The 23,254-nt window shown below is 42.9% G+C and overlaps 1 protein-coding gene across 1 annotated transcript; it reads left to right on the forward strand.

Annotated features, from left to right (window-relative positions):
* Positions 1-241: 241 nt before the first annotated feature.
* LOC121166530 (vesicle-associated membrane protein-associated protein A-like) lies at positions 242-17,624 on the forward strand (the record flags this gene model as incomplete). Its single annotated transcript, XM_040995703.1, has 6 exons — positions 242-491; positions 3,008-3,111; positions 3,856-3,936; positions 10,398-10,526; positions 15,490-15,663; positions 16,852-17,624. Coding segments are annotated over 6 exons (897 nt in total), but the record flags the coding sequence as incomplete, so codon positions are not given.
* Between the last annotated feature and the right edge of the window lie 5,630 nt (positions 17,625-23,254).

Here is a 23,254-nt window from a genome sequence, read left to right on the forward strand (position 1 = left end):
CAGAGAGGAAGATCTTCCGTCCGATGATTCACTCCCCAAGTGAGTGCCGATGCTATGCCGATCTGAAGCCAGGAGCCTCTTCCGGGTCTCCCCCGCGGGTGCAGGGTCCCAAGGCTTTGGGCCGTCCTCGACTGCTTTCCTGGACCACAGGCAGGGAGCTGGATGGGAAGCGGGGCTGCCAGGATTAGAACTGGTGCCCATATGGGATCCTGGGAGTGCAAGGCGAGGACCTTAACCACTGCGCCATCGCGCCAGGCCCAGTCATGTACATTTCAATGATGAATTGTTTTGTTGCTGTGAATCCAATAAAGTGTTTTTCTGCTTTTCGCATTTCCCAGGCCCCTTCACAGATGTAGTCACTACCAACCTCAAGCTGCGCAACCCGTCGGATAGGAAAGTGTGCTTTAAGGTGAAGACCACGGCGCCACGGCGGTACTGCGTGAGGCCCAACAGTGGCGTCATCGACCCGGGCTCCACGGTCACTGTCTCAGGTATCCAGGCATGCTGGGAAGGTTGGAAGTTTTGATATGTTAGGATTGTTTAATTTGACTTTTAATTAATAAAGCTTTGTCTGGAGGGAATAATTGGTGGATAATTATGGAATGCCTTGAAAGATATTCTATTCCTATTATGTAAATTGTGAAAAATTTCTCACTTTGTAGTGGGGGAGGAGGTGTGGTTGATTTGTAACTGTTTACTGAAAACAGTTTCTACAGCTCACTGCCACATGCTCTCATTTTTTTTGCCTTTGAAAATTTAGGCCAGTTTTGTTCCTTGTATAACAGTTTTCGTTTGTGTTGCTTAAATAACTGGTGCCTCTTTTTTGGCTATACTAGCAAGTTGTCAACCTTTCATTGATACAGCTGGAAAGTTTGTGTCTGAAAACTTTAGCACATCCTTGACTGTTTACTTGTAGTCAAAAAATAGGCTTGATTCCTGCCTTTTGTGGATTACTTACTCAGTTAGAGTTTGTGCTTGTGCCAGTCAATGCCTTACATGAACTTTTCTTTGTTTTTTAAAGATTTATTCATTTTCATTGAAAAGTCAGATCCAGAGAGAGAAGGAGAAACAGAGAAAGATCCTCCTCCCCAAGTGGCTACAGCAGCCAGAACTGAGCACATCTTAAGCCAGGAGCCAGGAGCTTCCTCTGGGATCCCAAGGCTTTGGGCCGTCCGCCATTGCTTTCCCAGGCCACAGGCAGGGAGCTGGATGGGAAGTGGAGTATTCAGAACACGAACTGGTGCCCATATGGGCTTCTGGCACATTGAAGGCGAGGATTTAGGCACTAGGCTATGCTGCAGGGCCCCGTAAACTTTTTGTTGTTGTTGTTTGTTTTGTTTCCAACAGTCTTGTATCATCTGATATGGACAGAGAAATAGGAACCAAGTGTGAGAATGTGTGTGGCTCCATGTATTTTATTTACAAGGGAATACTCCAGCTCACAGGGTTGGAATAAAGCAGGGAATACACATGAATTCATCTTTTCCAGGTTACAGTCTCTAGGGATATGACCTCAAATTGTATACATTGAAAAAGCGTCTGTAGGTCTCCTGGTGCAGTAGCCTACTGGCTAAAGTTCTTGCCTTGCATGTGCCAGGATCTCATATGGATGCCAGTTCGTATCCTGGCTGATCCATTTCCCATCCAGCTCCCTGCTTGTGGCTGGGAAAGCAGTCGAGGACAGCCCAAAGCCTTGGGACCTTGCAGTTTGTACGCGAGGCCCGTAAGAGGCTCCTGGCCTCGGATTGGCTCAGCTCTGGTCGTGTGGTCGCTTGGGGAGTGAGCTGGTGAATAGAAGACCTTTCTGTCTCTGCTTCTCTGTAAATCTAACTTCCCAATAATAAAAATAAATCTTTAAAAGTGCCTGGATAATCCTAGAAATATTTACAAGCAATTATAACAGTTAGCTACCATTTTGCTTAAGCCAACAGCAGCTTCATTGAGAGTAATTTGAAGTGGAACCTGGCTACAAAGGCAGTAAAGGGTAGAGTCCTTCCTCAGAAAGTGTGAGGACCTCTGGGTCAGGTGTCTCAGCTGGCCTGTGAGGAGTGGCCTCCTGGCAGGCCGGGTTGTCGTGAACCGCTGGTGAAGACGGCCGGAGATGCAGGCAGGATTGCAGTCTGCATGTTGGTTTCTGCATCGTTAAGCTTTAGGGTAGATGGGAAGAAGATGGGTTTATTTCGGTTTATTTGTTTTATCTAGACTACATGACGTTTTTTCCTATCATTTGATCCTTGGAAACATTTTTTAAAAAGAGTTGTTTGATGGTTAAGAGAGAGGGAAGAAGGGAGGGAGGGGGAGAGAGAGAGAGAGAGAGAGAGAGATCATGTCCGTTTGTTCACTCCTCGTACCTCTGCAGTGGCCCAGGTGGAATCAGGCTGGCACCAGGAGTTTGCTCTGGGTCTCTGCCTCTGTGGCGGGGACCCACACACCCACGTGGGGTGTCACAAGAGATGGCTTTACCTGCTAGGCCACAGTAGTGGCTCTGACAAAAGCTTAACCGATAGAAACGAATGATCTTATAAATCTTGTAAGATCTTTTCTAGTTCCAATATTTCTGTATTTATTTGTTCCTCCCGCCAATCTTCCTCTGTGTTAGCACATTAATATAGTCCCTTAAAGATGTATTTATTTATTTGAAAGGCACTTTTGAGACCTGGAAGAAGCTCCTGGCTCCTGGTTGCAAATGAGCCTGTTTCTGGCTGTTGTGGCCCCTTGGGGAGTGAACCAGTGGGTGCAAGCTCTCTTTCTGTCTTTCTGCCTGTCTGTGTAACTTTGTCTTTCAAATAAATAAATCTTTTTCTAAAGTGACGAAAGCAAATGAGGATGTGGGTTATTGTAAAATAAAATGGAGTTGAATATGGATCTTCAGTGTGAATAAGTTGACATTTATTCTTGAGCCCTTCCTGGTTTTTTTTTTTAATTTGTATAGTAATGAATGAAGTCATAGTAAAAATAAACTAACAGCTATGGAAGGCAATGTCATGTGTTTTTTCTCCTTATTTAGTAATGCTACAGCCCTTTGACTATGATCCGAACGAAAAAAGTAAACACAAGTTTATGGTACAGACCATTTTTGCTCCACCGAACACTTCAGATATGGAAGCTGTGGTAAGTATGGGAGAACTTGAGCAGAATGTATTTGGGGGAGTGTTATTTAAAACATTTGGTTTTGATTAATTCTCATTAGAAAAAATTATTTTAAAAATAGTTTAATAAAAAATTATTACAGATAATCCAGAATTCTAAGAATGATTTTTAAATAGTGTCTATTAGAAGTATAACATGGCTATTGCTAAGAACAAAGTTGTGTAACCCTTAGTGGTATCAGTGAGGCTACACTGCTCTCTGTTAAGGTTCTGTGAACTTCAGGAGCAGCAGTGACACCGTGCTCGCTGCGGAGGGTAGCAGCGTGTCCCGTGAGTTACACACACACACAGCAATGACACTGTGCTCCCTGCGGAGGGTAGCAGCGTGTCCTGTGAGCTACACACACACACACACACACACACACACACACACACAGCAATGACACCGTGCTCACTGCGGAGGGTAGCAGCGTGTCCTGTGAGTTACACACACACACAGACACACACACACACACGACACCGTGCTCACTGCAGAGGGCAGCGTATCCCATGAGTTATACACACGCGTGTGCACGTGCACACACACACACACACACACACACACACAGCAGTGACACTGCTCACTGCGGAGGGTAGAAGTGTGTCCCATGAGTTACACACACACACACACACACACACACACACACATGCGTGCGAACTTTCCAGCAGCTCTGCTCTTGAGGGAAACTAACTCCTGTGTTTAATATCTGGATTTGTTTATTTTTAGTGGAAAGAGGCAAAACCTGATGAATTAATGGATTCTAAATTGAGATGTGTATTTGAAATGCCCAATGAAAATGATAAATTGGTAAGTAGAAAAGTGTAAGAAAATCAAAAGTTGCCGAGCTATTGATTTGATTAACTTTACTTTTACTTTTGGCTTTGTGTATGTGGTATCACTGTTCTACTTAATGAAATTCAGGCTGATTTTAAGTTTTAAAAACTGTGTGTGTGAGAGTGTGTGTTTTTACTTTTGTTTGGTCTTTGTTTTGCTCTGTTTTATAGCATTGTGTTTGTCCAAGAAGAAAAATAGTCACTTTTAGGTCCAAGCTATATGATGGGGAAGAACCATTTATTTCTGCCAAATTTTTGCCATTAAATAACTTTAAAGTTTTGTTTTTTTTGAATGATACTGAAGTGTGTATTTATAAATATATTTAAAGAACAGTCACAAACTGCTCTCTTGGCAACAGTCTTGAGGATAAAAGTTTTAATTTAGATGGATAAGCAATTTGTTTTCCAAGTGTAGCTATTCCAGAGTATTTTGGCGATTATTCTAGGTCAAAATATATCTCGTTTTATTCTTTAGTGAATAGTTGTTGTTGCTTAGTGATTAGTGTGAGTGAGTGGAAAACGGAGCACTACGGCTGTGTGTGAGACGAGCCAGCCCGGAAGGCTGTGGGTGTATGCAGTGTGCACTTCTCCTTTTCCTCTTTGGATTGTGAATGTGAATCTTGTTCTTTGGTCCGTGGGTAAGGTTTCAATAATACTGTGGACTTTTGGCAGGGAGTGCTTTAATATACAGAGTGACATGGGCAGATGAATTCCTGGGCACAGTTTGGTTTGATCTGGAGGTCATTTGTGTTTGTTCTGGGTAAACGGAATGGAAATGTTCTGATGGTGTTGCGTGTTCTTGGTCAAATTATTTATTAAGATTCTCTTTCAAAGAAATTGTGAGGCATTTGCCCCAAGCAAGAAAATGTGGCATGATTATGCTGCCCGTTTGGAGTTTGTCTTTTGCTTAGACTGCAGGGAAACCAGTAGCTTGAATAGCACTTTTTACTGGAAAGAAGGCAACCTTAGCATATTGTTAGGGTGTTTTCTCCCTTAGAATATTTCTTTAGCCCGTGATCTGATAAATATAGATGAATGTGATAAATTGTAAGAGTAGCTCTCATTGTATTTGAAAGCTGAAGTTGTTGATGAAAATGATAGGGCTGTGAACGGAGCCTGGTGTTTACTGCCTCGTGGAGGAAGGTGTGCGCACTGCCGTGCAGGTGTCACCCACAATACTTAACCAGGAGAGCAGTTAGGGATCTGCTGCAGTGCTTGGAAAACTATCAGAGTTTCAAGAGTTTTTGAATCCCCCACCGTGCTGTATGGGCCTGGAACCCTTTCAGAGCTGATATTGTCAGTAAGCCGAAGATGTTGAGGGACTTCCGAGTTCTCGAGGGAGTATCTTGTTCTGAGCCTTAATGATGAACAGTATGCATTTCCACTAACTGAACTCCTTGGGAATGAGAGCTATAAAGTTAAAGAAAATCATCTGAAGATTATTTTTTATCTTGAAAACTAGGTGTTTTGGAAACACTTTGCAAAGGCAGGTAGGAGGAGTACTGTGGACCGATGACCAGCCCTGATGTTTCCCAGTTTGTGGTTTTATTTTTACATCACTATTTCCCATCTCACATTATTTTAAGGCCAATCTCACTAAAATTACATAATTTCATCTGATTATAGAGCACTTTAACAGTGGCTGGAAAAGGACTGCTGTGGACACAATATGCCTGGGTTTCAAAAATCTGCACATGACAATAACCTTATCTCTTCCATTTTTCACTGATTTTGGAATGCTCTCTTATATCAGTGCACATCTTTTAGCTTGTCAGTTTACTTGAGAGACAGAATAACTGAGAGGGCACACCCATCTAGTGATTCACTGCCCGGATCCCTGAAATGGCTGGGGCTGAGCTTGAAGCCAGGAGCCAGGCGCTCAGTACACAGGCCTCCCACCTGGGTGGCAGGAACGCTACCCCTGGAGCTGGCTCTGCTGTTTGTCCTCGTTGGAAGGAGTCACGAGCTAGAGCTGAGAATTGAGTGCAGGCACTCCAGTGTGGAATGTAAGCATCTTAAACTAGACGCTAACCTTTGCTCTTCTCACAGGACTTTAAAAAACAGGATAAAACAGCTCTTAATAATGATGCTGTTGCTATATCCTTAAAAATCTGACACATTGTTATTCTCATGTTGTCCAGACAGCATTCAGACTTGCCTAGCAAATGTCATTTAAAAAGTTTTATGGGGCTAGAGCTGTGTGGCTAGTGGCTGGGGTCCTGTGTGGGCACTGGTTCCCCATATTGGCACCGTTTCCCCATATGGACACCAATTCATATCCTGCTGCTCTACTTCCCATCTGGCTTGTGTTCTGGAAGAGCAGTTGAGGGTGGTCTGGGGCCTTGGAACCCTGTGCCCGTGTGGGAGACCCAGGGACCTGACTCCCGGCTTCACATCTTAAAAGCTCAGCTCCAGCCATTGTGGCCACTTGGTAGGTGGGTGAGTGAACCAGCAGATAGAACATCTTTATGTCTCTCCTTCTCTCTGTAAATCTGCCTTTCCAGTAACAAGAAGTAAATCTTAAAAAAAAAAAATTTTTTTTTGCAGTTAGTTTGATTTGAGATGAAAATGAAATCCATGGTCAGTTGTTGGGTGATGTTTCTTTAATCTCACTCTGTAGATTAGGTCCTACAGTAATTAGGTTTGCTTTCTCACAGACTAGATTTTGCTGATTGCATGTTTGTGGTGTTATTTAACTTTTTGTCTGTTGGTATTTTCTGAAAGTAGGCTATGGCAGTTCCATTACATTGGTTTTCCTGGGATGGAGGTGGTCGGACATGGCTGTAGGTGGTGTCCTGTCAAGGAGGCAGTGAACAGTCAGTTTGGTTCGTTGTAAGGGTGGTTCTTGTCCAGAAGCAATCATCTTGCCTACCAGAGACTATGTAGACGTACGTGTTGTCACAGCTAGCCGGTATCTGGAGGCTGGACGCCAAAGATGCTTCAGTTTCCTCTGAAGCAGCTTTCACAACAGAGAATCCAGCCTCAAACATCAATGAAATTGACTGAGAAAATCTGAGTAGGTCTGCTAATTAGTGCTGTACGTAATGGAGGTGTTCACATTGGCTGATCTTTCCTGTTGGCTTTAAGTCCACTTGACCTGGTAGCCTTTGAGAACTCTAATGATGTCGACACCTGGACCTATAGTTGTGGCCATTTCTTGAAGCTCTGAGCTATCTCTCAGGGAGGTGGTAGCTCAAAACCAGAGTCTGGGCACACTGTAATAAAATTGATTTCCAATTTTTTTCAGAATTTCTGTTGAATCAGATTTGTTTTGGCGAAGATTAGAAGTGGAGGGAAGGGCATTTGTATTTATTTGCAAGTGCTTCTTTAAATGTGAAATTGTAATGATAAAATCATGTGGACAGCACATGACATAATCCTTTTTATACTTTGTGTTAATTTATGGCTGGGATATATTGTTGAACTTCATGGATAATTTGGAACGTTTGAAAGCCAATAATGGTCTTTAGGAACAGGGGCTGGAACGTCTGTGAACCAGCTTAAGAGCCATAAGTATTGGTTATAATTGCATGGTTAACTTGTCTTACTGTTAATAGATACTCTTACGTGTTTGGATTTTACAGTTAAGTTTTATATATAGAAAAGACTTAAGATTTCAGTTGTCACTATTTCAATTTTATGCAATTCAAATATATAAAAATTACATGCCATGAACATTGTAGACCACTAAAGTACTAAGCACAACTGTGTAGAAGAGCTTTTCAAAAGTGAAGTTGGAATATTCTGCAAATACCATTTTCCCCAAGGGAATCATGTATTTCATATTAAAGGCTCTGAGAAGAGGTCCTACAGTAAATAAGTATGTTTAACTCAGTATCCCCTTTGTATTTAATGTAACATAATTCATTGATAGAATATTTAGACCTGATACAGATAAAATACACGTTTGAAAACATGATGCTTAAACTTGTTCTTGTGCTTCTATGAGCCTACAGATGTCCTTGAAGACACGTTGATTTGTGAGAAATGTTCCTTTTAGTTCAGTGTAACCAGGCACTGCTTTAGCTTCACCTGGTTGTTACTGATTATTTCAGTATCTTTGAAATTCCATCCTTCGTGGAAAATAGGAAGCCTCAGATTACCAAATCTGAAATTTTCATGATAGTGCAGAAGTTACAAGAAAGTGTTTGTTGTTTATTATTTATTATAACAGTTATTAACGGTGAAACTTCTTATTTAAAAAGCATATACAAAATGCCTCTTTCATACTTCTCATTCCTGTCCCTGTTGGTATCTTGCCATTTCCACTTCTGTTTTGTCTAGAGATGAAATCATTTAATTGTCTAAAAATTATTGTGGCTGCTTTCTAGCACCAATATGTAATTATTTATCACCTTCATCCTGTATTTGTACTTTTTTTAGTTCAAAATTTGTTTTGGAAATTAAAGCATTACTATAACTAAACATAGTTAGTTTATTTCAGATAAGTTGATAAAAGAGTACATGAAGGTGAATCCTGACTTACACAATTTGATAAAGGGTGACCAAAAATGCATTCCCACATCCACAAGAGGAATGGAAATGCTCTGAAAACTATGGGTAGTAGTTTTTTAAAACTAGAATACAAAATATGCTCCAGTTTAGATTTTTATGTAACAAAGCTCTTTGCTATCTTTTCATACTGTATTCCTTCATGTTTAGTCTTATACATGTTAGCTTTAGCAACCATTCATTTTAGCTTTTAAATTGTTATTAAACATCTTACTTTTTAATATAATTCTGGTTGGTGTATATATTTGAGTCCAGCCTTTTTAAAGTGTTTAGACAGAACAGTAGACATTACACATTTAGCTTACTGTGTTTTTGTTTCCATGTATGTAGATCTTGTGAGATGATTTCCACAATAGAACTAATTAACATAGCCACTGTGTTTCAGGATTGTCAAGTTTTGGTTACATTTACTTTAAAGAGTCTGTCAGAATGTAGGGATGTTCTCTAGCGGATGGATTCCATAGTAGCTGTCACAGAGATGTTTTCCTATATATGGATAGCAAATCTTTATGATCTTGATGTTGCTTAGTTTACAGCTCTCCATCCCTGCCTTCCTGACGCCCCACAGGAGAAGCATATTGAAGCTTAATTTAAACAGTGTGTTGGTGTGTACTGATTTGATTGTCCTTAGATATGCTTGGATATTTTATACATTCTGAAATGAGAAAAGACGTTATTTGTTGGGTTTTTTTTTTTTTCTCCAGGCATGTCAGATCTTGATACTGAATATTTAGTTAGGAAAATGTTGAATTTTTGCGAGTCTCTTCCAGGATAATAAAAAGAACCAACCCAGGAAATAGAGAATGTTTTTATTTTTGTAGAGAAAACAGTTCTAATTCATTTGAATCATTATTAGAGTGTGGGCATCTTTTTGGGAATTTGCTCCCAGGTTTAGGTCTTATGAACTCTTTGATTTTAGGATAAAAGCAGCACTGTTAATAATTATCCCTGGGAGTCAGGAATACGCGAGTACATCCTTAAGTACACTGAGATGCGTTGACTGTGTGACGTCGTGGAGCAGCAGGTGTGTGGCTGCACGTGTTTCAGTGACTTCAGCTGGGCTCCGGTTGTTTCTGGTGCTGCTCCTGAGCTGGCTGGTGATCTCCGGCATTGCTGGCGGGGTAGATGCAGCAGCACTGCCTCGATCAAAATGGGTTCCTGAATTACCAGGTCTCTTCTAAAGGAGAAAAAGGGGGAGGGGTGGAGGGACTTCCTTGTTTCATTGAAGATTGAAAGATTGTAAACACAGGCATTTCCTGACTTGTGAAAAAAGACATTACATTTTATGGTTAGATATGTTATCTCCTGTTGAGACGAAGAACAGGTGGACTAGCTGCAGGTGTTGGTCGTTTAGAAGGCTGTCCTGTGCTCCAGAGGCCTTGGAGGAGTTGGCGAGGGAACTCGGAGTTCTGCATCGATTGACATAGGATGCCTGTGTGTGAGTGTTGGTTGAGTTTTTGAATACAAAAGAAAGTTCATGAATCATTATGTATTTGAGTCTCAAAGGAAAAAAATTATTACTGGAGTTGAAAGTGCTTGTTTTCCAATTATTAATTAGTAAAAAACCAAATATTAAATAATGAAAAAAAAAGTCACAGAGTTAGATCTAGAATGTGTTCATTTCATTTGAAGACTGTTAAGCTAGCATAAATGTAATACGTATATACATTAATTAAGTGGGCCTAATGCAAATAGATCAAATTTAATTTTGATTGAGAAGTAATATAAAAGCTAGTTCACAGTTCTTCCTTAGTTCTTGCTGTAACGTAGTTGCTAACTTTGTTTTTATGCTAACACGTGTATATAGAGTACACTTTGAATGTTGTAGAGGCTAATGCTTTGTGTGTCAGTCATTCCCAATAGCATACAGGAAAAGTCAAAGTCTGGTGCGACTCTGAGCATGTGTTTCCCATGGCCTCTCAGGGTGTGCCTCCGCCAGGGACTGCTCCGCCTGCCACGCCAAGGAGCAGCAGCGACACAGGGGCAGCACCTGCCAGTTATCACGCGAGGAGTGAGCCCAGGGGACATGTGTTCAAACAGGAGAAGCAGAAGGTTTGTTTTAGGGAGTCTGCCAGTGTTCCTGGTTTAAGTTAATGTAGATAACTAGTACTGGTTTTAGTTAATGTAGATAACTAGCAGATGATGGTGTTGTGTATATGAAGGAGGGAGAATTGAAATTTTTAACTATGTTTAAAATTGCAGTAGAAGCGCAAAGCACTAAAAATGCACACAAGCAAATTTACTCCAAACAAAAATGTTTTTTGATAAAATCACAGTGATGAACAGGACAAATGTGGCCATGAACATTCTGAAGTTGGTATATATAGTTGGTCCTGTGACTGAGGTATGGGAGCGGACTCTGAAAAGTGGGCTTCTGTGAGGAAGATAGCACTGTTGTAGCAGTAAGTAGGAGCAGGTTATATAAAAAAGGGGACACGAAATTATTCCTTTGTATTTTGCCATCAGACACAAATAAGGTAACCTCCTCCTTAACTGTCCTAATTGGTTATTCACAAAGCTCACGTTTGGGGGGATTTATAGTAAAGTCCTAAAAACCTTATTTGGTCCATGATTTATTTATTTTTAAGATTTATTTATTTTTTTTAAAGGTTTTTATTTTTATTATTTTTTTATTGGAAAGGCGGATATATAGAGAGGAGGAGAGACAGAAAGGAAGATCTTCTGTCTGATGATTCACTCCCCAAGTGAGCGCAACGGCCGATGCTATGCTGATCCGAAGCCAGGAGACTCCTCCGGATTTCCCACACGGGTGCAGGGTCCCAAAGCCTTGGGCCGTCCTCGACTGCTTTCCTGGGCCACGGGCAGGGAGCTGGAAGGGAAGCAATAGAACTGGCAGGGAAGGCGAGGACCTTAACCACTTACGGTGCTGGGCCCCAGAGGATATACAGAGAGAGGAAGATCTTCCGTCTGATGATTCACTCCCCAAGTGACCGCAGTGGCCAGTGCTGCGCTGATCTGAAACCAGGAGCCAGGAGCTCTTTTGGGTCTCCCACGAGTGCAGGGTTCCAAAGCTTTGGGCCATCCTCCACTGCTTTCCCAGGCCACAAGCAGGGAGCTAGATGGGAAGTGGGGCTGCTGGGATAGAACCGGCGCCCATATGGGAGGGATCCTGATGTGTTCAAGGCGAGGACTTTAACCACTAGACCACGCCGCTGGGCCCTCCATGATTTATTTTTGATTTGCTTTTTGTGTTGCTTAATGACAATGAGTCTTGGTGGTGTAATGTGTGTGTTATAATCCCTTCACCATTTCTTTATTACTGGAAGCTTTAGGAACCCCAACAGATTGAACCTGTTGAATCTGTTGAGTTTGTGCTTTGGTTTTGAGAGTCTATGAATACAAAGGCTTATTTAAGAGGAAGAGTGAGTGAACTCATTTCCTGTTCAAATGTCCATGGTGATGAGGACTTGGTAGTGGCTGGAGCTGGGATCCAGAGTCAGTCTGGAATCCTTACAGGGTGTTAGAGCCACAGCTGCCTCAGTCGTCACCCCTGTCTGGTGGGGCTGCATTGTTGTGGTGTGTAACACGAAGATCAGTGAGCAAAATGACAATCTGAAGCTCTCATCCTCTGGTTCACTCCTGACTGACACTGGTGCTGCTGGGCCTGGGTCAGGATGAAGCCAGCCCCGGGGAGCTCGGTCATGGCAGGGCTCGTGTGCCGGAGCCATCGGCTGCTGCCTGTCAGGATGCGCTGGAGCTGGAGGGGAGGGCAGCGGCGGCCTTGGACCCAGAGTCTAGTGCTCAGGAGACGGGAGCGTCTCAACAGTAACTAGGCCTGATGCCGGTTGCTCATTTTTGCTTTAAAATTTTATCATTTGGAGTTACTTACTTTTGGGAATTGTTCCGAAAGTTGTCCCAGAGAAACGGTAAATTTTTTACAGTAGAAAAAGGTTTCATAAAATGAGTCACAGGTGAAGACCTTATTTCTGCCTTTGACAATTCATCCATCTGTTATCGTTGCTACCCCCTTTGTGGGCACACCCCCTCTCTGTGTGGAGTCTCAGCTTTCCCCTGCTATTTTCAGTTCCTGGCTCCCTGTTTTTTTAATTACCTCCAGTAGAATTACTTGTAGGATTAGATTGAAGTTCTGATGCTTATTGAAGAGAAACACGAAAGTACAGCTCATAGATGGAGAGGAACTATTCCAGGTCACAAACTCATGTAAAACAGTGGAAATGTACCCCAGATTGATGTGTTCCCTCATCTTAAATTATGTCCAGCTTTGACCTTTGGGCTTAGTCTGAGTTGTAGTGTTAAATATGATATTACTGTTACTATTCATCACTTTACCAAGTGTCACAGCATGCTGAATTCCTGTAGTTCGCTTATTTCATGGTTCTCAGAACAGCCCGTCTCCTCTTTCTGGACCAGTGTGAAGCAGCTTGCAAGGAGCAAGCTGTTGTCCTGGAGCCGAACCTCACTCATGGAGCTCCTGAACATGTGCTTAGGGTCCGCCCGCCTAGTGTTTCATTGGGCTCTTCTGGTGATCACGGCGGGATTAGCCTGCAGCTCAGTTATGTTGTTAATGCTTATACTTGAAATATGCACAAATAAGTTAGATTTCTTTGCATCTACTATGTGTGTTGACTGTTTCATATAGCATGTGACTCTGTGTAAGCCGCTTAATGAGTCACTTGAAGGATGTTTAAGCTTCACTATATCCTTTGCATTCCAGTGTTAATGTTTATACTGCACAAATTGTTTATGACATCACCTTCTTATTATAAAAGCTGTATAATGTCACTAAAATAGATTTTAGCCAAAAAAAAAAAAGAATTCTATCATTATAGGGAGTTGTTCATTGTATTATTTAAAACAGCATAGAATGGAAAGCAACCATTTTAACAAAGAGCTAAAAATTACTTGAAAGGCAGAGAGAGACCTTTGGTCTGCTGGTTTATTCCCCAGATGATGGCAGCAGCGGGGAAGGGGTCAGGCTGAATTCAGGAACCAGGGACTCCAGGCAGCGTTCCCCCCAATGGCAAGGACCCAAGGACTTCCCTGCTTTCCCAGGCACCTTCGTGGGGGCTGCACTGGGAAGCAGCCAGGGCTTTGTTCATGTGCTTTTCTTTTTCAGATAACAGCTTAATCCGCTATACCACAGCGCCAGCCCCTCTGACACACTTTTAACAAAAGTAAAAGGCTTTAACTGTTTTGGCAAGCTGTGTAATGTAGATGACTTACGCAGTGTCACTGAAGATGAAGCTTGTGTGTGTTTAAAAGAAAAGTAAAAATGTTGATTTGATAAGAATTCATTTGAAAAAAATATTGAAGGACAATATGTGATGTGATGAGGGATGATTTTCTTTTCTTCATAGTGCTAAAATCTTTGTAGAGTTTAAAGTTTATTTTAAAATGAGAATCCACTTATGAAAAGCTTGATGATTCTTTTAATTTTTTTCTTTTCGCCATTGAATGCACATATATACATTCAATTTCTTAGCTTTTGTGGTGAGAGAATCTTAGCCAGAACCCACAGATTGTTCTGTTAGCAAATGATGGGCTGTCGCTCTGGCCCCTGCAGGAGCCAGCTGTGTTACCGTCTGTGCTGGTACTTGCATGGGACAGAAGCATAGGTGAAAGCTAATTTTGAAGTGAATGTTACTTATTTGGGGGAAAGAATAGGAGAAAGAGTCTTGGCAGAAAGTAAAATGTGTTTGGAAAAGAGTTTTGATGGTGTAGGTTGGATTAGACAGGCCTGAGAGAGATGAACATGAAGAACAGATGCTGGCCAGAGCGAAAAGAAGCAATGGGAAATAGGCTTCCTGTGGGAACACTTAGCTGAGAAGCCCGACGGGGGAGAGGCTGCTCGCAGGCCACGTAGCTGGTGCTGTATTCAGGAACCTCATTTGGACCTGAATCATTCTCTTGTGCTGAGCAAATCCTGTGTTCCTACAAAATACAGATCGGCCTCTTGGACAGTTTCCTTACATATGTTACAAGTTTTGCAGCGGAGATGGTATGGTAGCTGTGCAGCCTGTAATTTTACAAATGAGTAAACATTTTATCAGTGTCTGTCTTTAAATGACAAATAAGCTTTATGCCTTCAAGAAATGTTTCACAGTTGGAAATTTAACTGAAATGAAAAAGATGTGTCAGGCCCTCCCTCTTGGAGGGTGCATGGTGGTGTCTGCGTGATGGTAGCATGAAGGTTATTGGGGCACCCTGCGCCATGCGCGTTAGGACTGTGTAAGAGCTGCCCTTTGTGACTCATTTCCAGGCTTCTGCCTCTAGCTTGAAGTCCTTTAAGAATTCAGTTGGGGGGCCTCATAGTTTTAAAAATAGCCTGAAGTGCTACTTAAGTGTATTCCATATTTAATCAATGCATTGAAGCAAACTGTTACTAATAATTGCAAGTTTCAGATCACAGATATATCACACTTTTTTCCCCCTATATATATATTTGTGTTCATTCAGTGTATATGCCATTCATTTATTTTTTTCTTGTTAGTAGCAGTGAGGTTTTCTTTGAAATGTTTTTTCTTGGATAGTTGCTAATGTCATTGGAATGGTTACGGTAAGACTCCCCACATCCCGGAACCTTATTTGAATTGCAGAATCAGAGCACTGAAAATTACCTTCATTGCTTGGATTTTGGTGGGCATCAGTCATTCAGCATGCTTTGATTGAGTAACTGCCATTGGCCAAAGTGCTAGGCTTAATGGTACATGCAGAGAAATGGCTGTTACCCTCCCAGCCTTTCAAGTGTTGTAGGAAAGAACTTCAAAAATACGTTATTATGATAGAAGTGCTATGGTGGAGGGTGCTAAGGGATGTGGGAGTAGAGGAGGGCGTGGGCTGCTTATTTTGACTATTGAAATGCTAATATTTAATGATTGAGTCATACATTTGGCACTTAAAAACTCTTACTAATGAAATTGAAAATTGTCAAAACTTTGCAAAAAAAAAAAAAGTGGACATTTTTGTTTGTTGAAAGTGTGACTGTTTAACGGGGATTTGATTAGTTCAAGATTGCCGATGTCTTTTGATGCAGAATGACATGGAACCTAGCAAAGCTGCTCCACTGAATGCATCGAAACAGGATGGACCCATGCCAAAACCTCACAGTGTTTCCCTCAATGACACCGAAACAAGGAAGCTCATGGAAGAGTGTAAAAGACTTCAGGGAGAAATGATGAAGCTCTCAGAGGAAAACCGACACCTGAGAGTAAGTGCTGTGGGTCGGGCTGGCGGAGACCAAGGGGAAGGACACGTGAGTGCGAGGCCCTTTGAGGTGTATGCTTGCTTCTTCCTCCTTCACCCTCCTGGGACTGGCTGGCCCTGGCCTCTCGAGGCCATCTGTCCCTTGGCATGCTGGCACGTCTGGCTGCCCCGCAGCAGTGTGGGCATCCCCTCCTCCTTGTGTCCTCGTCCTGCTGACCTGCCCAGGACTCACAGCCCCCACTGTAGCCAGCACTCACGTGAGGATGTCGTCTGGAATTAGGTCCTGTTAGCATTTCCTTTACGGACCCAGCTGATCACTTCCTACTTTTAATTTCTCTGAGCCTCATGGTTCTTAATCTAGAAGATCCACCTGAATCAAGCAGTGAGGTTGAAGAAAGCAGGGCTGACCAGGCCTGAGGTGGTGTTGGGCTGTAAGCTGGGAATCACTGCTCCCCAAGTGGAACTGATTAACGAAAGACCACGGAAAGCCCAGCTCCACAAAGTCCAGCGATACAACTCATAAGCACTGAGTATTAGACATTTCTGTTGCCGTTGAAGAGGCAGAGGGATAAAGTCAACATGCTGGGTCATTCCCAGAGTGTGTGAACTGTCCGGGACTGAGCCGGCCAAGACTGGAGCTGGGAGCTGTAGTTGGGGCTCCCACGTAGCAGGCAGGCCCACCACCCTGCTTCCGCTCAGCAGAAGCAGCCGGAAACAGATGAGGGGCTGAGTCTTGAACCCTGACACTCCTTTGTAGTATGCAGGTGTCCTGTTGGTAGGCCAAATACCTTCCCTGGTTTACTGTTTCAGTTCATGTTTACAGTTGCTTTTAAACTTAGCAGGGGTTATGTCCTGATAAATGTTTACATGGAGAATGTGTTTAACCTATCTAAGCTGCTGCATTGGTGACAGCACACCCTAGAGGTTCAGCGGTTTCCCTCTGCTGGGAAGGCCAACTGGGAGCTGCCACTTTCCTGCTGCCCATCTGCTTTTGAGAAGTTAGGGACCTCTGGTGTTAAGCGCGTTGTGGGAATGGTCAGAGAAAATAAAAATTTGCAGGTAGTTGGCAATTAATCCTTGTTCTGTGCCCAGCCTTGGGCAGCCAGCTTTGCGTCTTGAGCTTTTTAGCCCCGGTAGTCTCAGTTATTGGGCATGTTTGGTTTTCATATTGCTTGTGTTTTCTCCTCCCCAGGATGAAGGCCTAAGGCTCAGAAAGGTAGCACATTCGGAGAAGCCAGGCTCGCCCTCAGCCGCGTCCTTCAGAGAGAACGTCACCAGTCCTCTCCCTTCGCTGCTCGTCGTCATCGCGGCCATCTTCATCGGATTCTTTCTGGGGAAGTTCATCTTGTAGAGTGAAGCATGCAGAGAGCTATTTCTTTTTTTTTTTTTTTCCTCTTGACCAGAAAAGATTTGTTTACCTACCATTTCACTGGTAGTACGGCCCGCAGTGACCATTTTTTTTGTGTGTACAGCGTCATATAGGCTTTGCCTTCAATGATCTCTTACGGTTAGAAAACACAATAAAAACAAACTGTTCGGCTACTGGACAAATTGTATATTATCAGATCATCACTAGCAGATGTCAGTTGCACACTCAGTCCTTTATGAAATTCATAAATAAAGAATTGTTCTTTCTTTGTGGTTTTAATAAGAGTTCACGAATTGTTCAGAGTCTTGTAAATGTTATTTTAATAATCCCTTTAAAATTTATCTGTTGCTGTCACCTCTTGAAATATGATTTATTCAGATTGTAATCCCACTCATCCAGGAAATGCCAAGGTGTTCTGTGGGGAAATGGTGCCTCTTACAGTGTAAATTTTCTCCTTTACCTTTGCTAATATCATGGCAGAATTTTTCTTATCCCTTGTGAGGCAATTGTTGACTGAGTTTTTCATCCTTACAATCCTGTCCCATGGTATTTAACATAAAAAAAAAATAAAACTGTTAACAGATTCTTGCTCGATAGCTTGTTTGTGTCTGTTGTGTCATTGGGAGGGGGGAATCAGGGTGTCCACTGTGTATGGAAATTTGAAATTTATCATTCTTATTTTTCATTAAAACCCTTTTCGATATTCTAGTATTTGTAGTTAGAAGTTCTCGTTGTATTAAGGAAAGGAATTGATCATGTTTTAAACTACTTTTGGTATTTTGGGAAATCCTGCTCTGTTTGTAAGAAATACAGCCAAGTGATGCCAGGAGTGTTGGGGTGCTGGGTTCTCTGCAGCGGGGACTGCTCTGCCAGCATTTCCTAAGGCTGACTCTCCTTGTTGCTCAAGTACCTTTTAACCAGCCTGACAATTTGTATGACTTGATAGCTCATAAAAATAGTTAAAAGCAGCTGCATTTTTTGTCCCCGATTTGATGTAAGTCATTTTGGTAATTAATAAGCAAGTTGGGAATTTGTGACCAATGACTTTGTCCTTCTCATCTTTCTCTGACAGATGACTGAAGTGTAACGAATACAAGGTGCTAGTAAGTTCATGAAATTCCCCGTCACTAGGTAGTGTAACAGGTGTCGTGTGCGTCTGACTTTATTGTTTAGGCTAGCAGTGCTACCCGTGTTGGTAAGGAATAAGCCTTACAGAACACTTGTTTTTAGGTAGGCACTTTATAAAATGCATTATGCAGCACTGGTTTTGAGGTAGGTTGTAGTCTGGGTACTTCTTGAAAGTACATATGGGCTTTTACATGTCAGCATGTTCAGATTCTGTAAGAGTCATTTAATTGTATGAAATGCAATCATTATCTTACTGCTAGTAATTAACACTTGGAAGGAGTCCAGCTGTAATAGTAATACATGGATTAAATTGTCTTCATTCCTTCTGTGTGTAGAGATTGTTGCTTTTTTCTGCCTGCTTGCTGCTATATGTAAGCAGGGAATACACTTGCTAGTACTGAAATGCCCTTTTAAGTGACTGACCTTACTTCCACAGGGGACGCTAGCTTTTTAAATAGCACTGAATCGTATGTTTGAAAAATGTGCCCCGATTGTGTGCTGTGTGACCATTTATGAAAAGGACTTTGGAAAATTTGTATCACATGTAGAAATTCCTCTAGGTATCGTAGGTCAGAATTTCTTTAAAATTGAGCTTATCTGGTCTAGCAATGTTCTGCAACTATAATCTTTGGGTAGGTACCACTTTGAAAACAAATCTCAACAGGTTAAACATTTGACAAAGGTTATGTTTCCCCACAGGTGATCTGCCACTGTAGGCTCGATCTAGGGAATAATTTTCCTGGAGTGTTTTTGCACATCCCCATTCAACAATTTTGGTGTGTCTGTGTAGATTTGAACAAATAGACCTTTACCAGAGTTAGGGAAAGACCAGTGCTTAGTTTATGAATTAAACAAAAGTTGGAAGGTAAATAAATGATCTTTATTTTGTAGGTTGCAAGGAGGGGTTATGTGAATAAATAAACTGTTTGGAAACGTGGTGAAGTGTCGTTTTCCTTGCAGCGATGAGGCCCCTTGGTCCCGCGGTGTGTGACGGCTTCCACGGTGCTCACCGTTGGTTGTTGATGGTCAGCCGCAGTTCTGACCGCGCTCTCGCTGGTGCAGGGCTGAGGACAGCTGACGGGCGATTCCTGTACAGGAGCCAGCTGCGATGTGCATCCTCAGCCCCCTACGTCTCCCAGTCTTACTAGTTGTAGTGGCTTTGACATTGTCATTGAAATATTTGTAGCACTGGAAATGTGGGACTTAGTAGGGTAAGGGAAAAAAAGTTTTTGTCTTTGATTTCTGGTGGTAGAAATAGTGTATTTTAGGCAGCTTACAAAATACAAAGTTCTCCACTACACACATACATTTGGTTTATTTTCCTATAATATTAATGCTTAAGTGTAATTGGAAACTACAACTTTGTATTCTATGTTTTTGACTTAAAAACCAAGTGTTTAAGTGACCACAGAGTGCTTCATTTTTACAGCATTAAGGTTGCGGACATTTTCTATCACTTGAATGGCCTAGCTTCCAGATATTTCCTCTTTCTGTTAGGCATGTCCTCATTCGTGCGTTTCTTTGGAAAGGTTTTTGTTTTCTAGTTATTCCCATGTTTTTCCATGTGGAAAGGAGGTCCAGGGCATGCTACTGCATAATCGAGTTTTTTGCAGTGGTTATCAACTGCTGCAGTACGTTCATTAACTCACCCCGGGCTTGCACGCGGTAACTGGCACCTAAGCAGGTCTCCCAGAACTACTAACCTAGTTGCACTGGGGTGGAGCAACGACATGGCATTTTTAAGACACAAGGTTCCGGTCATTCTCATCCAACAGCCACAAGCTGCTTGTTACCCTTGTAAATGCCCAGGACGCATACAGGACAGAATGAAGACTTTGGCAGTACAGAGAAACTTCAGAGTCTTCGTTTACTTGTAAATCGCAGGAGTTGCCTGTCGCTAGTGCTTCATGCAGAAGCTGTAAGGTTGATGCTGCAAAAATAACAAGGGCAGATTTTTTACTTGTAAATAAACAGGAGCTGTAAGTACAGAAATAAGGAATTGAGAAAGTTTGTGGACTTTGCTTTCAGTTAGCATTTTCCAGATATGCAGAGTGATGACCCAGCAAGGAAACTGGTCTGTCATACGTTTCTTAGACTGTCAATGTAGGTCACTTCCAAGTACAAATTTCCAATGTGCTGATCAATGCCAGGTCTTAGTTTTGTGTTAACACACGTGGTCCCCAGAGGGCACATGTGACCTAGATGTGTGCTTGCCTGCAGTGTGGGACGGGGCAGGTTGGAGGCTAAGCTTACTCCAATGGCATGGAAGGCAGTTGAGTGGTGCTGCTGACTATCTCTCAGGTCAAGTACTGAATTGGGGGGATTAGATTTTCAAATTTTTATTTTTACAAAGAAGTGAAGGGAAACCCGTAACTGACCTCACGCTGTAAGTCAAGTGGACATTTGTGAACAAACATACTTGTGTTGTAAGAAGTGCTGTAGGATTGACAGAGAGTGTGGCCTTTTGTATTCTCAGCATGCTCCCCTGGGCTTAAATGGTTCTTGAAAGCAGATACTTGCTTTTTAAAATTGTAGTCTGAATTCTGTTTATAGTTCTACAGAGAATAAGGGGTTATGCAGAAAATGTTTTTGGGGTGATGTGGGGTTAGAGGAAGGAGATATTCTTTAGTGACGTAAGTTTAAAAAATATATATGGATTAAGAGGGAAAGTAATGGCAGTGTGTTGTACAGCCTGAGCACCGAAGTTGCTGCTGTTAGTACATTCCTGTGACCTGGAGGTGAGGGTTGGAAGGCAGTGGAGGTGAGGAATAGAAGGCAGTGGAGGTGAAGGTTAGTAAGGCAGTGGAGGTGAGGGTTAGAGGGCAATGGAGGTGAGGGTTAGGAAGGCAGTGCAGGTGAGGGCTGGAAGGCAGTGAGGTAAGGGTTAGGAAGGCAGTGGAGGTGAGGGTTAGAAGGCAGTGGAGGTGAGGGTTGGAAGGCAGTGCAGGTGAGGGTTGGAAGGCAGTGGAGGTGAGGGTTGGAAGGCAGTGGAGGTGAGGGTTAGAAGGCAGTGAGGTGAGGGTTAGAAGGCAGTGAGGTGAGGGTTAGTAAGGCAGTGGAGGTGAGGGTTGGAAGGCAATGGAGGTGAGGGTTAGGGAGGCAGTGGAGGTGAGGGTTAGAAGGCAGTGGAGGTGAGGGTTAGAAGGCAGTGGAGGTGAGGGTTAGGGAGGCAGTGGAGGTGAGGGTTGGAAGGCAGTGAGGTGAGGGTTAGTAAGGCAGTGGAGGTGAGGGTTGGAAGGCAGTGGAGGTGAGGGTTAGGAAGGCAGTGGAGGTGAAGGTTAGAAGGCAGTGGAGGTGAGGGTTGGAAGGCAGTGGAGGTGAGGGTTAGGGAGGCAGTGGAGGTGAGGGTTAGAAGGCAGTGGAGGTGAGGGTTAGAAGGCAGTGGAGGTGAGGGTTAGAAGGCGGTGGAGGTGAGGGTTGGAAGGCAATGGAGGTGAGGGTTAGGGAGGCAGTGGAGGTGAGGGTTAGAAGGCAGTGGAGGTGAGGGTTAGAAGGCAGTGAGGTGAGGGTTGGAAGGCAGTGGGGGTGAGGGTTAGAAGGCAGTGGAGGTGAGGGTTAGAGGGCAGTGGAGGTGAGGATTAGGAAGGCAGTGGAGGTGAGGGTTAGAAGGCCATGGGGGAGGCATCAGTCTAGTATCGGGAGGACAGATTTTGCCTTGTGTGCTGTTGTCATCCAGTGTGTGTATCTATGTAATATGTAGTTAAATATCTAAAAGTGTATGAAGCAACTTGGAATTAAATTTAGGGAGATAACTTCACTTGAGAAACCATACCTTTAAAAATGCTTGAGAATAAAATTGTTTGCAATGTTATTTGAATACTTCTGTGTACCTTGCCATTGGAGTTGTATGATAAAATTGGAATAAAATTAACTTTCTTTTAGCAGTTTAATGATTCTGTTCAATGCATTGAGTTAGTGAGTCATGTCTGGAAGGGAGGTGCCCTTGTACTGTGGGATCATCCTGGAATTCTTCAACTGGGGATATTATTTTAAGGTATGATTTTCTACTAAGATAATTCTGCAAAGAGGAATGACCAGAAGAACATTTGTAGTTGGGTAAAGTGCTCCTGTTGTAGGTGGTAAGTGAATGGCAGTTTAGGAGGAGGAACACATTGGAGTGTACTGAAAGTCACCTGTGAAATGCCAACAATGTGATGTGTTCATTACAATGATGTCAGGTCAGACTTCAGTATTGAACACGCCTTGTAACATCTGTGCAGAAGTGAACATTTCCACAAGTCATTTTAAAAGTATTTAAGGTTAATACTTTCCACCTGTTACTGTATGTGTTTCCTTGGAGAGAGTGAGATAGGTAAGCGGGCTTCCCATGTGCTGGCTCCTCTTCCAGCGGCTCCCTGGGGGACGGGAGAGTTGAAGTCAGGGGTTCAGTCCAAATCTCCACTGCGGGGTGAAAGAAACCCAACTGAAGATCTGCATTAGCAGGAAGTTTGAACTCGGAGCAGAGCAAACTCTTGACCCTAGGCACTGTGGGAGACAGGAGGGTGTGCTAGCCCTGACCTTACCTGCTGGACCCACACGCCTGCCTGCGCTTCTAGTTCCAAGATGTGCGTTGCAGGTGCTCGCAAATGTGCCCAGCATCTCCAGCCCCCAGGAGCGTGGGAGTGAGCTGCGTGACGGCGGCCACACAGCAGGGAGAGCCCTCACCTTTCCTGGACTTGCTTTTTCTGCTTAAGACAATCCTCCCAAACTTTGCCACGTTTACTTTAGCTCTTCTAAGGAACAAGCCATCAAAACAAGCCACTTTTGGTCAAACGCGACAAGTTGATATTAGCCATTCTTGTCCATGTGTTGTGTGTTTATTACAATCTATAGTATATTTGTATTTATCTCTAGAATGCCACCCCAAACTTGTACGTTATTCTATATTATTTGTCTAGGTGTAATTTTTTTTTTCCTTTACTGACTTAGACAAAGTAATTCCTCCGAGGTGTCGTGTGTCCCTTAAACTAGCACCATTTTCTTCTGTGCTTCTGTCTGGGGCCATTGCAATGATGTTTTTTATTGCTGCCGATGCTGGAGTTGAGATTCTGACATCAGGTCCAGCAGAGCCCCTGCCGCTGCGGCTGCAGCTGCTGCT

This window comes from Ochotona curzoniae, unplaced genomic scaffold (assembly GCF_017591425.1).
Source record: "Ochotona curzoniae isolate NIBS_2020 unplaced genomic scaffold, NIBS_Ocur_1.0 patch169, whole genome shotgun sequence".
NCBI lineage: Eukaryota > Metazoa > Chordata > Mammalia > Lagomorpha > Ochotonidae > Ochotona > Ochotona curzoniae.